Source organism: Camelina sativa, chromosome 9 (assembly GCF_000633955.1).
Source record: "Camelina sativa cultivar DH55 chromosome 9, Cs, whole genome shotgun sequence".
NCBI lineage: Eukaryota > Viridiplantae > Streptophyta > Magnoliopsida > Brassicales > Brassicaceae > Camelina > Camelina sativa.
This window is the reverse complement of record NC_025693.1, coordinates 35,912,141-35,927,160: the sequence shown is the minus strand read 5'-3', so window position 1 is coordinate 35,927,160 and position 15,020 is coordinate 35,912,141. Positions and strand designations below refer to the sequence as shown.

General features: G+C 38.4%; 5 protein-coding genes and 1 non-coding gene across 8 annotated transcripts in view; 4 read left to right on the top strand and 2 right to left on the bottom strand.

Annotated features, from left to right (window-relative positions):
* The window catches only part of LOC104714388 (regulator of telomere elongation helicase 1-like), a 9,537-nt gene extending 5,708 nt beyond the window's left edge, over window positions 1–3,829 (top strand). The window contains exons 14-22 of one of the 2 annotated variants that reach the window (XR_755831.2): window positions 1,119–1,205; window positions 1,362–1,415; window positions 1,479–1,609; window positions 1,865–1,922; window positions 2,011–2,116; window positions 2,445–2,498; window positions 2,628–3,091; window positions 3,181–3,453; window positions 3,576–3,650. Coding sequence is in view for 1 of the 2 variants with exons in the window: in XM_010431733.2 (XP_010430035.1) it covers window positions 1,119–1,205; window positions 1,362–1,415; window positions 1,479–1,609; window positions 1,865–1,922; window positions 2,011–2,116; window positions 2,445–2,498; window positions 2,628–3,091; window positions 3,181–3,402 (1,176 nt within the window). In the remaining variant the exon portion in view is untranslated. Of the gene's footprint in view, window positions 1–1,118; window positions 1,206–1,361; window positions 1,416–1,478; window positions 1,610–1,864; window positions 1,923–2,010; window positions 2,117–2,444; window positions 2,499–2,627; window positions 3,092–3,180 lie in introns of both variants that reach the window. The other variant, XM_010431733.2, reaches the window with a different exon arrangement.
* LOC109126289 (regulator of telomere elongation helicase 1-like) lies at window positions 8–854 on the top strand. Its single transcript, XM_019229644.1, has 4 exons — window positions 8–122; window positions 217–371; window positions 538–629; window positions 720–854. Exons 1-4 carry the CDS (start codon window positions 31–33, stop codon window positions 837–839), a joined length of 459 nt encoding a protein of 152 aa, XP_019085189.1. The 5' UTR covers window positions 8–30; the 3' UTR covers window positions 840–854.
* On the bottom strand, window positions 3,422–4,709 carry LOC104714389 (transcription repressor OFP14-like). The gene has a single exon (XM_010431735.1). The coding sequence runs from the start codon at window positions 4,440–4,442 to the stop codon at window positions 3,543–3,545; it is 900 nt and encodes a 299-aa protein (XP_010430037.1). The 5' UTR covers window positions 4,443–4,709; the 3' UTR covers window positions 3,422–3,542.
* On the bottom strand, window positions 6,296–6,369 carry TRNAR-UCG. Its single transcript has one exon. It is a non-coding gene; the product is annotated as a tRNA-Arg (tRNA).
* Window positions 6,418–7,830, top strand: LOC104714386 (protein SYS1 homolog). 2 transcript variants are annotated; one of them, XM_010431732.2, is made up of 4 exons: window positions 6,418–6,607; window positions 6,829–7,058; window positions 7,152–7,378; window positions 7,492–7,830. In XM_010431732.2, exons 2-4 carry the CDS (start codon window positions 6,835–6,837, stop codon window positions 7,497–7,499), a joined length of 459 nt encoding a protein of 152 aa, XP_010430034.1. In that variant the 5' UTR covers window positions 6,418–6,607; window positions 6,829–6,834; the 3' UTR covers window positions 7,500–7,830. The 2 variants fall into 2 exon arrangements, with proteins under 2 accessions (XP_010430034.1, XP_010430033.1); XM_010431731.2 differs by having other exon boundaries at window positions 6,418–6,692.
* LOC104714385 (coatomer subunit beta'-1-like) lies at window positions 8,020–14,511 on the top strand. Its single transcript, XM_010431730.2, is given in 25 exon segments — window positions 8,020–8,203; window positions 8,447–8,467; window positions 8,565–8,626; window positions 8,713–8,767; window positions 8,884–8,920; window positions 9,022–9,347; window positions 9,456–9,587; window positions 9,708–9,856; window positions 9,968–10,036; window positions 10,173–10,320; window positions 10,420–10,485; window positions 10,764–10,952; window positions 11,077–11,217; window positions 11,411–11,485; window positions 11,611–11,787; window positions 11,881–11,972; window positions 12,053–12,169; window positions 12,324–12,438; window positions 12,515–12,586; window positions 12,685–12,881; window positions 12,983–13,076; window positions 13,158–13,264; window positions 13,480–13,609; window positions 13,766–13,940; window positions 14,249–14,511. Coding segments are annotated over 25 exon segments (2,772 nt in total). The 5' UTR covers window positions 8,020–8,200; the 3' UTR covers window positions 14,272–14,511.

The following is a 15,020-nucleotide window of genomic DNA, read 5'->3' as shown; positions in this document are numbered from 1 at the left end:
AGCTGGTGGTGTTTCAGTCCTGGGATTACTATGCTGGACATAGCGAAAAAAGGTGTTGGGTCTATTATTTTAACATCGGGGACCTTGTCTCCCATGGATTCATTGGCTCAAGAACTAAAACTGTGAGTCATATTGCTAATGTTTTCCCTCACTATGCTTGTCTATCTGCCTTTTCCCCCAGCTTTTAATGGAGACATCTTTTTGTGGACAATGCAGAGACTTTCCTGTTCGGTTGGAGAATCCCCACGTTATATCCTCAAATCAGCTATGGGCTGGAGTTGTAAGTACTGGTCCATCAGGGTACGTTCTTAATTCTAGCTACCACAATCGTGATGTACCAGAGTACAAACAAGAACTTGGGAATGCCATTGGTAAGTAATTTGCTATTTGGAAGTTCATTTGGATGCCCTGAATGTATCACTCTGACTTTCTGATGTCTGAACCGACTTCTTGAATCTGGGGAGCTCTCAAAATAGAAGCTGCTATCCTTATAGTGATCACTGATGAAATTATTTATTATGTGATTCTGCTCTGCAGTTAACTTTTCCCGAGTCGTGCCTGAAGCACTGCTGATATTTTTCCCTTCCTATTACCTTATGGACTCTTGCATTTCATTTTGGAAAAATGGGGTATGGACTATGGCCGTTGTTAATTTTCTCTTTGAGTATGAAAAAATTGTTACTCTTTAGCTTGAAAACCTACCGTTTCTTCATGTTCAGTGTCAAAGAAACTCAATGACAATATGGGAAAGAATCTGCAAACTCAAGAAACCTGTCATTGAGCCTAAGGATTCATCTCTCTTTCCTGCAGCAATGCAGGTCAGCAACAGAGGCCTCTGATCTATGTTCTTTTGCTTCCAAAAGATAATTTAATCCTGTCTTGTATTTTTTTTCCATGGTAGGACTTTTCAGAAAAATTGCAAGACAAATCAAGTTGGGGTGTGGTATTTTTTGCCGTTTGTCGTGGTAAGGTATGTTTTCTTCAACCTGTATGAAATCTGTTTCTTTGTAATAAAAGATATCCTGTGTAGTATGAGGATGCTGGTACAATAAATAGGAGGTGAATAAGTATCTGTAGTGTAGTGTCTTCAGTATGGCTGGTCTCTGTTGTGTTGTCAGGTCAGTGAAGGACTGGATTTTGCTGACGGTGCTGGCAGAGCTGTCGTCATTACTGGGTTGCCTTATGCCAGGGTGACAGATCCTAGGGTTTGTTTGCTCATCCTTTATTGGTTTCCTCTTTTTGAGGGTTTCTTTCTCATTTGTTTTCACTTTTATTTACACTGGCACTGAGAGCACTTTTCTTTGAATTTTATGCTGCTACTTGCATTCCAGCATATTTATGTTAAGCCATGTGTAAAACAGGTTAAATTGAAACGAGAGTTTCTAGATGACCAATCACAACGTGCAGATGTTAAGGTGAGTTCAATATTTATTTGACTCTTAACACATCAAGGTTATAATATTTCTTGCATTTTTTAGGTATCAAGATCAAACCTTCTATCTGGAAGCATGTGGTATAGTCAAGAAGCCGCACGGGCTGTGAATCAGGCAATTGGACGTGTAATCCGCCATCGCCATGATTATGGAGCTATCATCTTTTGTGATGACAGGTTTTGTTCATACTTTCTATTCTGATCTATGTTCTTTGGACGAAGATTTAGTGCTATGAAATATGTTAGTTAAAGAACTGTCAGTTTTAGCCTTGAGATTTCTTCTGGTTGATATTATGTCTGACAATTCTCGTCGTAAACTTTACTCGCTATAGTTTTCAACTATCATCCAAATTGACAAGAATCGATCTTGGGTAAAAATATATTCATACTCATTTTTGTCTGATTATATCGTACATTGGCAATTGTTGACAGATTTGAACAGCCGTCCCAACAATCCAAGATATCACTTTGGATACGACCTAACGTCAAGGTATAAGTTCTGCTCTGTCTTGCTCTTGCCTCTAATTTTTTACTTTTTACAGAGAGTAAGTTTGTTTCTGGATACACCGGTTTTGCAGTGCTACTCTAGATATGGAGAGGTTATTTCTGACCTTGCTCGATTTTTCCGGATTGAACGATCAAATTTTCCTACAGGGCTTGGAACAGAACAAGAGAACAATATAGGTAATGCATCTTGCAGCCTTAAGATAACTTTCATTGGGTATTACCATATATTAGTCTGCGAGCCCTATTATCTCCTGTCCTGTTTCTTTCTCTATGATCTCAATTATGGTTGTGTTGGGGCATGATATTATTACTTATATTTTTTCCACAAGAACCATGTGACCCTTCAGTTAATAGGTTGGAAAAAAAAAAAAAAAAAAAAGAGTACAGTCAATAGTAGTAGCATATGTGCAAATAGTTTTTCATAGTAAAATGCTCTTAGTCTTCAAGCCATATTTTTAAAGTATATGTTGGACATTCATTGTAAGCCAATTTTTTTTTGATACAGTTTCAACATTGTTACCGATGGAAACAAGCAAGGATAATCCTACACCAGCCTCTGGTCAGTGATTCATTTTCCTTCATTCTCATGGCTGAGGAAAGATGTTTTCCCTTTTGCAGATGGTATAATGTATATCTAACTTCAACTCTCTATGTTGCATTTTCGCTTTTGGGTATTGATCTTTTGCAGGTAATAGTAATTTGAAAAACGTTGGGATTTCGAAAAATGAGTTGAGTAGACTGGATGCATTTCCTCCTGCAAATCGGGTATCACCCTTGGAGCGTGATGGAAATAATATAAAATGGAAAGGCCTGACCATTCTTAAACATACGGGCAAGATACCTCGCATTGTTAAGGCAGATGTTATGCAGGGTTGTTCTTCACGGAAGGCTAAATTAGTGGAACTAAGTGATGATGAGGAGACTCCGGTAGAGAGGAGATGTGAAGTAGTCGATCTAGAATGCGACAACTGTGATAAGCAGACTCGTGAAACAGAAGTGCTTGCATCGAGCTCATGTTTCAACACTATGGGACTAATAAAAAAGCGAAAGGTTCCAGAGAGTCAGGGAAGTGCATCGTCATCAGTGTTGACAGCGAAAGGAAATGGAGGTGGTGATAAAAAGGAAGCAAGTGCATCTGCATTTTTGAGTCAAGTGAGATCCCACCCACTCTTTCCATGTTTCTCTTTTGTATATCAAGTTATTTGTTTACATTGGAAATCATGTGCGGATGATCTTACTAGGTCAAGGAAAAGCTCAACACAGAAGAATATAAGAAATTTATTGGATACATGCAAGCACTGAAGAAAAAGGAGATTAAGTTAGCAAACGTGATGCAGTCCATTGTGCAACTGTTCTGTGGAAGAGAGAGGGATCATCTTCTCATGGGATTCAAGGACTTTGTGCCAGTAAAGTATCGTCCTGCATATGAGGAATGCATTAAAACGAGAAAAAGAGAAGGCTGATCATCTTTGCAAACTCAAATTAACATTGTTACTCTGCTCTTCATTCTTTTTGTAAGTAACACTAAAGAAGAAAGCAATTTCTTTCTGTTTTGTTTTTGAACTGTAACAAAAGAGAATGAAAATTACATATTGCATAAGAGTTAGTTGTCTCTCATGATCATCCTCTTCTTCAGCCTCTCCCTGGCGGCGCGAGTACTGAGCGACCTCACAAGGCCTTTCCTGGTGATCCTCTTCTCCTTCTCACGGAGGGCGATGATGAGATCCACGAATGCGCTAAGTATGAACTTGTGTGACTTCTTGTCGTTGAGATCTAGATAGCAGAAGAGTAGCTCTTCCATCAAGTCCCAATCCACTTCCCTCTCCCGCATCCCTAACTTGGACTCCAACATCTCCACCATCGACAGCCTGAAATCATCTTGCGGCTCATCCGAGTATTTGAGGACCGCGATGCAGTTCTCTGGCAGCACCAAGGTGGATCTCGATTGTCTCTCCTCTGAAGTTGAGGTTGTTTCCAAGCTAGGCCTGCCCTCGGATGATGATCCAGGCGGTGGAGATAGTTTCTCTAATCTCCGTGGTGGCTGTTTCGGGGAGTCGTACACGGCAGGTCCCCATGTCCTCTCGAATCTGTGGCGATAGACGTCGTCGTCATCATCATCATCATCATCATCATCATCATCATCATCAGTGTCTTGTGGGGACTCCCTTTTCTCCTTGTTTTTTGTCAACCGGTGGTCTTCATGCTCAACCTCCTGGTCGTCTCGGATGCAGAGGGATTTGAAGTTCTCCTCAAGAAAGCGGTCAATGTCGGACAAGGTGGCGGCGTGAGCGGAGTCCTGGTAAACGGGTTCGTCTTTGTTGAACCTGGTCTTGCTGTTGCGTCGTCTGTGCTTGAAGGAGAAGGAGAGCTTCTTGGGATGCTTACCAAGCACCCAATTCTTCGAGGATGAGAAAGAATGGGAAGACGAGAGTTGCAGCTTCCCTGTCTCTCGTTTGATCTTTGACAGGTAACCATGCAGCGATGTCTGCAACTGGTTTGGCATATCTATCCTCGGATTGGTTTGCTCTACAAACAACTACGCATGATGAAAACAATCTCTCAGATTCTATTCTTTTTTTCTTCTTAAAAATCAATGTTGATTTGATGATTGATATACGCAGGAAGGGAGGAATGGTAGCGGGGTTACTTAGTCAAAATCTGAAACTGTTGTTCAACGCTTTTACGTTGTTGGTAATCTCATTAATTAATAGCAAGTTATTTTCTTCATTCTTTGTGGTTAAATCTGTTCCCATAAGTTCCAGATTCTGCATTGAATGCATCGTTGAATACATTTTTTTTTGTATTGGAAGTGAAACCTCACGCGGTTAATTATACCTGTCTGATAGCCGGCGTAGTAGAAGATAAAGTAAGTGTCAGTAATTAAGTGCTTTGGGTTTGGATTGTCGTAAGGCCCAACTTTTGAGGCCCAAGAGTGCCTAAGTTGTAATTGATGTGTACCTACTCTTTTATCCCACATCGGTTGTGAGAGTTTGGAAGGACAAGAGACTTGCGATATAAAAGAGAAGTAACTTGCCTTGAGAAAAAGCATCTTTGCGCTTGGGGCAATGACGCAGCTAGTGAGGTACTAACCGAGGCGCGTCTATTGCTGGTTGAAAACTATTTCCAAACCCCCTCATTGGCCTAGGCTCGACCTACGGCCTTTGAGAATTTCTGGAAGGGTTCCCTTCGGGGTAAAACCCTACAATTCTTTAGTTCAATTTTTTTTTTTTTTCACTTTTTACATTATATTTCGTATGATGATGATGCATTAAAATTAAAATATATGAGCACACAGCTATTTGGAAAATAAATTTTGACAAAAAAAAAAATTTGAAAAGGGATAATTGGAGAAGAAGAAGAAGATGAATGATTTTAAACAGATTGAATAGAGTTTTAAAGATTTTAAATGCTATGTAGATATTGTTATTATTAGATTAAGATTTAAGGAGGTGTATTGAAACTATGATTTTGGAGAATTTTTATGGGATTTAGGAAATTTGGAATTTTGATAGATTTTAGGGAAGTTGATATGATTTATAGTAAAATTCTTTCAAATACCACCTAAAACAATTGGATTTGGATTTATGTATTTTTAACTAAATAAATCCTCTCAAATTCTCCAGAATCCTTAAAACTTATTAAAATCTAAATCCACAAATTGTTTTGAATTACATTGGATTTTAAAGTAGATTTTTAAATCATCAGTTCAATAACAGTAGATTTTAATGGATTTTTTAAAATTCAAGATTGAATAACATAGGATTTGTAAATTTTACACAAATAACTAAAAATGTCAAGTTGAATACACCTCCCCCTAAAATTTGGTTAAACTCTGTTAAAATTTAATGTTATTAGTTTGTGATTTGTACAAATCATTTAAAATCTTAAAAAATTTGGGTTATTGGATTCAAATTTTTATAAAGTCATTAAAAGTTTTGTGTTATTCAATTAAAACAAAAGATTTTAGGATTGTTAATGAATTCAATTATTATGTTATTGGTTCAAAAGAATCTAGGATTATTAATAAATTCAATTATTATGTTATTGGTTCATGATTTTAAACACTTTCTTTACAAAGTAATCAACAAAATTCTCTAGCAATTTTTAACAATCTTTTACTTATTCAGTTTTAATGATTTTGTTGAAAGTTTCAAAATTTTTATAAATTAGAATTCAATAACAACCTCTTAATTGATTGATGGACACATTTGTACTTTTTGTATGTATATCTCTACGTTTCAATTGTTTACCGACTTGTAGACTAGGCGTGTTTTAATCCATGTTTATGGATGATGGGGTGGACACAATCAGAATCAATATTGGGCAACGCTGCAAAAATAAAAACGTAAAAAAGATCGACCACAGTGGGAGTCGAACCCACGACCTTTTGATCCGAAGTCAAACGCGCTAATCCACTGCGCTATGCGGTCATTCTTGCTAAACGTATCATCGACAGTTCTCTAAACCAAAACGAATTATTCTTTCTTTCTGTTTTTGCTTTGCTGGTCGCTTTGAAGCGAGAGAAAGAGAGAAGCGCTCTACCAACACCAACAGCAAAGTTTCTTCTCTCTGCACAAAATCGCCTTTGCTTGCTTCGAGGGAAGGAACAATCGATCGATCTGGTACGATTAGGTGCATCCCTAGCGCTCTGCCGATTCACCGGATCCGGTTTGATCTTCTTCTTCTTTACAATATTAACATCATCCCGATTCCCGAATCTAGAATTCTTTTCCTTCCGTCATCTTTGTTAGAGGTGCGTTTTCGAACATCTGCTAGCTGCTTGTATATTGATTTTACTTTAGCATTAGTGTTTTTTTTTAGGATATATAATAGAGATGAGGGATTTGATTTGATTTGATCTGATCTTAGGGTGAATTTTTGATTGGCAGAGAGCCATGTTCTATGGCACAGCTGTATGGGACCCTTGGCTTATTGTTGGCCAGATTATATGCCTGCAGTGCTCGTACTACCTCACTCTAGGACTCTTCACTATGGTCTTTCTTGGCCTTCGTGTTCCTCGCCTTAGTCTTGTCTACTTCTTCGATTATGCCACACTCACTACTTCTACCTTCACTGGTTGGTGTGTTATTGCCTCATTCCTCTTCTCTTCACTCGCTGGGTTAGATTCCTTTCTCTCCCCCTTTGCTTTTATTTTTCTTTCGTTTTATATCTCAATTTTGTTCATATTACTACTACTTGTCTTCATACGCAGGGCTGTTTACATGATATTTTTGGTGGAACGAGCACGCAAATGCTTAGATTTCTCAGCAACTCTCTACATCGTACATCTCTTCTTTTGCATCATGTATGGAGGATGGCCTTCCTCTATGGCATGGTGGGTCGTCAATGGTACGGGTCTCGCTGTTATGGCTTTGCTAGCTGAGTACCTGTGCATCAAACGCGAACAGCGAGAGATTCCTATGGATCGATTCAACTCAAGTAAGATTGATCATTTCTTTCTTTCTTTCTTTCTTTCACCTGGGGAACTTTTTGCCATGAGTAGAGAGAAACTTGAGATCTCACTGCCACAACATATTACTTTCTTTGTGCAGGGGTTTGAATTTGGTGGGTGTGAAACAAGTGATGAAGATTCTTGTGGTTGTTGAGTTGTCAGGGCGACTCGTAGAGCCTACTACTCTTTAACAATTGGGATGTACAGAGAATTCGAATGGGCATAAAAACAAGTTGAGAGCGCCAGCCAAAGTAACCAAACCATGTTGGACGGTGTGTGAAAAGGAGTTGCAGTTTGAAGTGACTTCAAAATTTTAGACATTTCAATTTTTGTATGAAAAGAAACCAGTAGACTCGGAATAGGTTTATTATGATTGCTTCCTGCGGTTAGTGCTTTCAATGTTACGTGACACATCCCACTCCCAGCCCTTATTTTGATAGCTTTGTGATCAGTGTTTCATTCATAATAATACTCAACAAGTCCCAAAAATTGGTACTGTAGGTAGGTTCAAACTTGTGCAACAACAACTAACAAGCAAGAAAGGATCGTCGAAACGTAACACATTATCGCACGCATACAGCATCGAAAAGAAAAAAGAAAAAACGCGTGATAAAAACGACGCCGCATTGGTGGTACGGTACGCATCACCCAGATTCAGATCCAAAATCGCCAACGCGCACTGCAAAGTGGAAAGTGGGATCACCACCACTGCCCCTTCTAGCATTACTCATCTTCTTCGGCATCTCTCTGATCCTCGCTGCCGACGATAAGCCGATCATCTGTCCAGACACTCGTTTGGACTTGCAAAGATGGTGAGTGATATGATGATCTCTTAGATCTACCTCTGAATCTCTTTCTATCGCCCTTGTTTTGTTCCTCATTGCATGAAAATTTGTATTCCTTGATTCATTCCCTTAACCGAACGCGCGTACATGCTTCTCCCTGTTGAGATGCGTTTGTTTTTCTCTACTATTATGGTTTCTCGCTACGTATTTTGTGTGTTTTCTCTTCAGCACTAACTTAAAAGTTTATGGTTTCTTTTGAATTGTTGACAGCCTCTCAGACTTGATATCAAGGTACAATGCAGTCTCCTTGATTTATTCTATGCTCCCTTTTTTATCTCCTGCGGATTGGATTTTGTTGGAGTGACACTCTTTTATCTGTTTTCATCAGCGCAAATTTGCTCAAAGATCAGAAAGAGTCAAATCTGTAGATCTCCATCCAACAGAGCCATGGTAATTTTTGATCGCATTCTTCATTCTTATTCTTTAGTTTATACTATTGCTTTAAGGCAACATTAATCCCATATATATTGGTATAGGATCCTGGCAAGTTTGTATTCCGGAACTGTGTGCATATGGAATTATCAGACACAGGTTTGTATCATCTCTTGCTTTTATCTTACTTGCTAGATAGCAAGTCTTCCTGATTCTTTACTCTGTGCTTCTTCTCTATTTTATTGTTAACTCAAAATCATCATATGACTTTGCAGACAATGGTTAAATCTTTCGACGTGACTGAATTGCCTGGTATGATATGATATGATTATACACCATCTCCTTGTTTCTGGTTCGTCTTATGCTTGTCCACAGCATTCTGCTTATCTTGAGTCTATGTCATTGTTGTGCAGTTCGCTCAGCTAAGTTCATTGCACGGAAGCAGTGGGTTGTAGCTGGAGCTGATGACATGTTTATTCGTGTCTACAACTACAACACTATGGATAAGATCAAAGTATTTGAGGCTCATGCTGATTACATTAGGTGTGTTGCTGTTCATCCCACCCTTCCCTATGTCTTATCATCATCTGATGATATGCTCATCAAGCTTTGGGACTGGGAAAAGGGTTGGCTTTGCACTCAGATTTTTGAAGGCCATTCCCATTATGTTATGCAAGTCACTTTCAATCCGAAAGATACCAATACTTTTGCTAGTGCATCCCTTGACCGTACCATTAAAGTAAGATTAGTCTCTTGGACTTTTAAAGACACATTTTGTTTGTTTCATGTCATGTTCATGAGAAGCTACACATTTTTCCTGTATTTACCTACACCTTTTCTTATCTAGATATGGAATCTTGGTTCTCCGGATCCAAATTTTACTCTGGATGCACATATGAAAGGCGTTAACTGTGTAGACTACTTTACTGGTGGGGATAAACCATACCTAATCACTGGATCTGATGATCATACTGCTAAGGTCTGTAATGAGCGCTCTTTGTTTGCTACATATGTGTGCTTGCATGTATCTCCATTTGTATTGTTTGTATCTAGGTTCGTTCAGGGTTTTCTATTGTTCATAAATGTCTTCTGCAAGCAGGTGTGGGATTACCAAACGAAGAGTTGCGTTCAGACACTTGAAGGTCATACACACAATGTTTCTGCGGTATCTTTCCATCCAGAGCTCCCAATAATTATTACAGGATCTGAGGATGGAACTGTTCGCATATGGCATGCCACCACTTACAGGTAGCTGTATGATGTCTCTATTGAAGCTACTATTGATTTGGTCTTTTACAAATTTCCTTAAAATTTTCAAAAATCTTCCTCCAACAATTTTACTTAATACTTGACATCTAGGCTTGAGAATACGTAGAACTATGGCCTTGAGAGGGTTTGGGCTATAGGACACATTAAAGGGTCACGCCGGTAAGTTTCTCAACTTTTACTCTGACAATATTGATTTCCTACTAAAGGTATATTTATCTTCACATAATTATTATTTTTGTGTGAATTTATTTTTCCTACATAATTTACGAAATGACAATACCTTATCTTTTTTCAGGGTTGTAATCGGTTATGATGAAGGATCCATAATGGTGAAACTTGGCCGTGAAATACCAGTGGCTAGTATGGATAACAGCGGAAAAATTATTTGGGCTAAACACAATGAGATACATACTGTAAACATCAAGAGCGTTGGCACAGATGAGGTATGGGGATTAAATGATGAACAGTTTCATTTTTGCTTTTTTCTTTTAAAATAAGCTCATGTTTGGCAATGTTTATTCTTTGATTCTGAACCTACTTAGGTCACTGATGGTGAGAGACTGCCTTTGGCTGTTAAAGAGCTAGGGACCTGCGATCTTTATCCTCAAGTAAGTGCATCCTTCTTGTTGTATATATTGACACTCCCTTTAGATAATGAAGGAATTATGGTTTCGTTTCTCTAGCTTGTCATTTCTACATTTGTTGAGTATATAGTGGATATGTAGTGCTAACAGTTTTCTTTAATTTCTGCTGCTAGTTATTTTTATTTTGGGGCAGTTTGATAGATTACTGGTTTTAGTAAGAAATTTTACCTTAAATCATTTATTAATTTTGTGACTACCCACCTTCACTTATGTTTTTGTTATTTAACTGTTTTGCTTTTCAGAGCTTGAAGCACAACCCTAATGGTAGGTTTGTGGTTGTTTGTGGAGATGGTGAGTATATCATCTACACTGCCTTGGCGTGGCGAAATAGGTCATTTGGCTCTGCGCTGGAATTTGTTTGGTCATCTGATGGGGAGCATGCTGTCAGGGAAAGCTCGACAAAGATCAAGATCTTCAGCAAGAATTTCCAGGTTTGTAATTCCTTTTGGCACATTTCTTTCCCCACTGATTAACTTTAAAGCTTTTGCTATATGTGTCTGGTTCTGTTATCTGAATTACACTAACCTGTACTGACAGCGCATTAATAATATGCAGGAAAAGAAGACTGTGAGACCTACTTTCTCAGCAGAGCACATTTTTGGTGGGACATTATTGGCAATGTGCTCAAGTGATTTTATCTGCTTCTATGATTGGGCTGAATGTCGGTTGATTAGGCGAATAGATGTTACTGTCAAAGTAAGTGCTTAGTTACTTTCTACAAGAGAATGATTCATAGGATACGGTTTCAGTAATATTTTTATTGGAGATATACAAAAGAGTTCCTTATCTGGACTTTAAAGCTTAAACGTAAAAGCAGAAAGATACCGCTCCTTTCTTGCGACACAATTTCTTATTCACTTCTAACGTTATTGTTTATTGGATGTTTCAGAATCTTTATTGGGCAGACAGTGGTGATCTCGTTGCCATTGCCAGTGAATCATCATTCTACATCCTTAAGTTCAATGTGAGGTTATTTAAAAAACCTTGGTAGTGAACCAGGACTCTAAAAGAGTTTGCTTAGTTTATTTCCTTGTACTGTTGTTGTTAGATACATGGTTTTATTCTGTTCTTTTTACTGTCTTTTTGTAGCGCGACATTGTTACCTCTTATTTTGATGGCGGTAAACAAATTGATGAGGAAGGCATTGAGGACGCATTTGAGCTTCTCAATGAAACCAATGAACGTGTTCGGACTGGCTTATGGGTTGGAGATTGTTTTATCTATACCAATTCGTCTTGGAGGCTTAACTACTGTGTTGGTGGTGAGGTAGGCTCATTTCTAGGTTTATGGGAAAAAATGTGTTCTTTCTTTTCTTTTCTTTCTTTGTAAATGAGATTCAGTATTCCTCTTATATTACAGGTAACAACAATGTATCATCTGGACCGTCCTATGTACTTGTTGGGTTATCTCGCTAATCAAAGCCGGGTTTATTTGATTGACAAAGAGTTCAAGTAAGCAGATGTTTTACTGTTATTATTCCCAACAATGTGTTGTAACTTTCTGACATCGGTGTCCTCTCTATTGTTTACAGCATTATTGGTTACACTTTACTTTTAAGTTTGATCGAGTACAAGACTCTTGTGATGCGTGGAGATTTGGAACAGGCTAATGAAGTCTTACCTTCAATTCCTAAGGAGCATCATAATAGGTATGAGAGTGTGTTTTCCCTCGCAATATGGTTATAGCTGCATTATGATGTTAGTGAATGCATCCAAAGGTCAATAATGGTTATTATGTTTTCCTGAATTCACGCATTCCTAATTTTCTGATTTTCAACTTCAAAAACCTGCTCCTGTTGTCAGCGTGGCACACTTTCTGGAATCACGTGGTATGATAGAAGATGCTCTAGAAGTAGCTACTGACCCTGATTACAAATTTGAGTTGGCGATACAGCTCGGTAGATTGTCAGTCGCCAAGGTTATTTTTTACCATTTGAGAGGCTTTATCTCCATGACTTACTATATGTTGTTACTCAATTCTTATAATTTGGCAGGACATTGCTGTAGAGGCACAAAATGAGTCTAAATGGAAGCAACTTGGAGAATTAGCTATGTCCACTGGGAAGGTGACTGTTTTTACACTGTAATTAGTGTTCTAGGATCCTTACAAAGGTAGAAGCTAATATGTATTTCTCTTTTCGTTTCCTATGCTTGGATTACTTAGTTGGATATGGCTGAGGAATGCATGAGGCAAGCTATGGATTTGAGTGGCCTGTTGTTGCTTTATTCTTCATTGGGAGATGCAGATGGATTGGTGAAACTGGCAGCACTTGCTAAAGAGCAAGGAAAGAACAACGTCGCTTTTCTTTGCTTGTTCATGTTGGGTCAAATAGAAGATTGCCTGCATCTGTTGGTGGAAAGGTACATTGTTACTGTTTTCTACATTGGGATTTACCGCTTTACATTGGTCACATATATTCCTGCAATTTGTTATATCTATGCTGATATTTATCTGGCTACAGTAATCGGATACCTGAAGCCGCTCTGATGGCACGATCGTACCTTCCGAGCAAGGTCTCTGAAATAGTGGCATTGTGGAGAAACGATTTAACCAAGGTTAGTGGTAGACACTTTCGATGCACCTTCTGACTGAATTTCAAACCTTGCCTTTTTGATCCTCTGTCAATCTGGCTACAGATAAGTCCAAAGGCTGCTGAATCTCTGGCTGATCCTGAAGAGTATCCCAATCTCTTTGAAGACTGGCAAGTCGCCCTGTCCCTTGAAAATAGAGCTGCAGAGACAAGGTATCTTCCAGACGTTGTTGCCGACGACAATAGCTTGTTCTTAAAAACAGTGCTTATGAGAAAGCCTTTTATTTAGAGTCATGTGTTTTTACTTATAATTTGAATTGATACCCCATATAAACATAACTCTAAAGTTTATTTCATTACCACGCCAATTTGAATTTTTCCAGGATCCTCTAAAACAAATTTATTTGTCTTGACTTGTCATCTTTTAGGGGCGTCCATCCTCCTGCTGGGCAGTACTGTAGTCATGCAGACAGAGATCGTACAACTTTGGTGGAAGCTTTTAGAATAATGCAAATAGAGGAAGAGGGGCGACTAGAGCAAGGGGATGTTCTCAACGAGGTACATTACATGCCATTGAAGGGGATCGTCTTTTACCCAATATGTCCAATCCAATTGCTAGATTTCGAGGTTTCTTGGCCATAATCGACAATGGTAGGATCATTAGATTTTACAGTTGCGGCTTCATATGTTTTCGACTGCCATTTTTTTGAATAGGTTGGGGAAGAGGGGGAAGAGGGAGAGGGAGAAGAAGAGGAGGAGGAGGAGGATCATCAGGAAGAAAGTAGTGATGGGAGGCAACAGAGTGTGGAAGAAGAGGCTGTTGTGGTGGACGCTGACTCTACGGATGGGGCTGTGCTAGTAAATGGGAACGAGTCTGAAGAACAGTGGGGTAAGATTAGTGAAGGAACCCCATCAGCCTTACTATAGCATTTGTGGTTTATTAAGTGACTGTAAGATTCTGTTGCACCAAAGCATCTCGCTAATTCTATTCTTAGGCCGTTTGGTTCCCATGCAAACATGAAATATATATCATAGGGCTCCGGTTTGCATATGTCCGTCACGTTTCCTCATCTGTCTGTCTCCCGTCTTCTTTTTACTGATCATCTTGTTTTTGATGTTGAATGTGTTACATTAGTGCTATTCAGTTCCAATTACTTTTATCAAGGATTGATAAAAAAAACTTTGTTTGTTTTACAGTTCTAACACCGCCACAGGAGTAGGGTTGGCGAAGACATACATATATTCATGGCTTTGAAACTTGGTACATTCAACAGAGAAGTGAGGCAGCAGAGAGAGAGATAGTGAGATTAGTTACCATTGTCAAAAAAAGGATCTATTATCTGCTTCCGCATTGTGCTCTTTTAATACAGATAAAACATTGGTAATATGGGTTTTGGGACTCTTATTATATATATAGCCTTAACTGAGAGATTTCAGCAGTAGAAGAATATTTTTGCCAACTGAAATGATCCCATGATTCCAAAAAAACTTATTGTCAGGTCAAAAGTTGGTATCTTTATATTGCAAAGCTCAGGAACATATCATGGCGGGAACAAAAAATGGAAAACATATAACGTGAAAAACTTTTAGAAGAAACCAATGAATCCAACAGTTAACTGATTAGAAAAAATTGAGTGTTAGATAGTAAAACATGATAAGCGAAAAATAGTCCAGTTTGTTGACCACTGATAAGTTTCAGCTAATTTCTATGTATATAAAACTTATCCATTACCATTATTATGAGATTTGAGAAGGAAACAAAACCAAATCCGTAAGGTTGTCATACCCTTATTTGACTGAAAAATTGAAAGAGAAGGCATACATTATACTTGGATACATAACAGATTAACAAAGTTCAAAAAGCAAAAAAAACCCTGGGAAGCGGAAAAAGTCTACAAGCTTGTTGTGGTAAGTAGTTGTAATCAACACAACACACACAAACATAAAAAAAAAAAAAAAAATTAGAAAA

Excerpts from the sequence above, each read along its gene's own strand:
- LOC104714389 (XM_010431735.1), bottom strand. The coding sequence starts at position 4,442 with ATGCCAAACCAGTTGCAGACATCGCTGCATGGTTACCTGTCAAAGATC.
- LOC109126289 (XM_019229644.1), top strand. The coding sequence starts at position 31 with ATGCTGGACATAGCGAAAAAAGGTGTTGGGTCTATTATTTTAACATCG. Across the intron at positions 123-216 it reads TTGGCTCAAGAACTAAAACT|AGACTTTCCTGTTCGGTTGG; the intron begins GTGAGTCATATT and ends TGGACAATGCAG. Across the intron at positions 372-537 it reads AGAACTTGGGAATGCCATTG|TTAACTTTTCCCGAGTCGTG; the intron begins GTAAGTAATTTG and ends TCTGCTCTGCAG.
- LOC104714386 (XM_010431732.2), top strand. The coding sequence starts at position 6,835 with ATGTTCTATGGCACAGCTGTATGGGACCCTTGGCTTATTGTTGGCCAG. Across the intron at positions 7,059-7,151 it reads CTCTTCTCTTCACTCGCTGG|GGCTGTTTACATGATATTTT; the intron begins GTTAGATTCCTT and ends CTTCATACGCAG.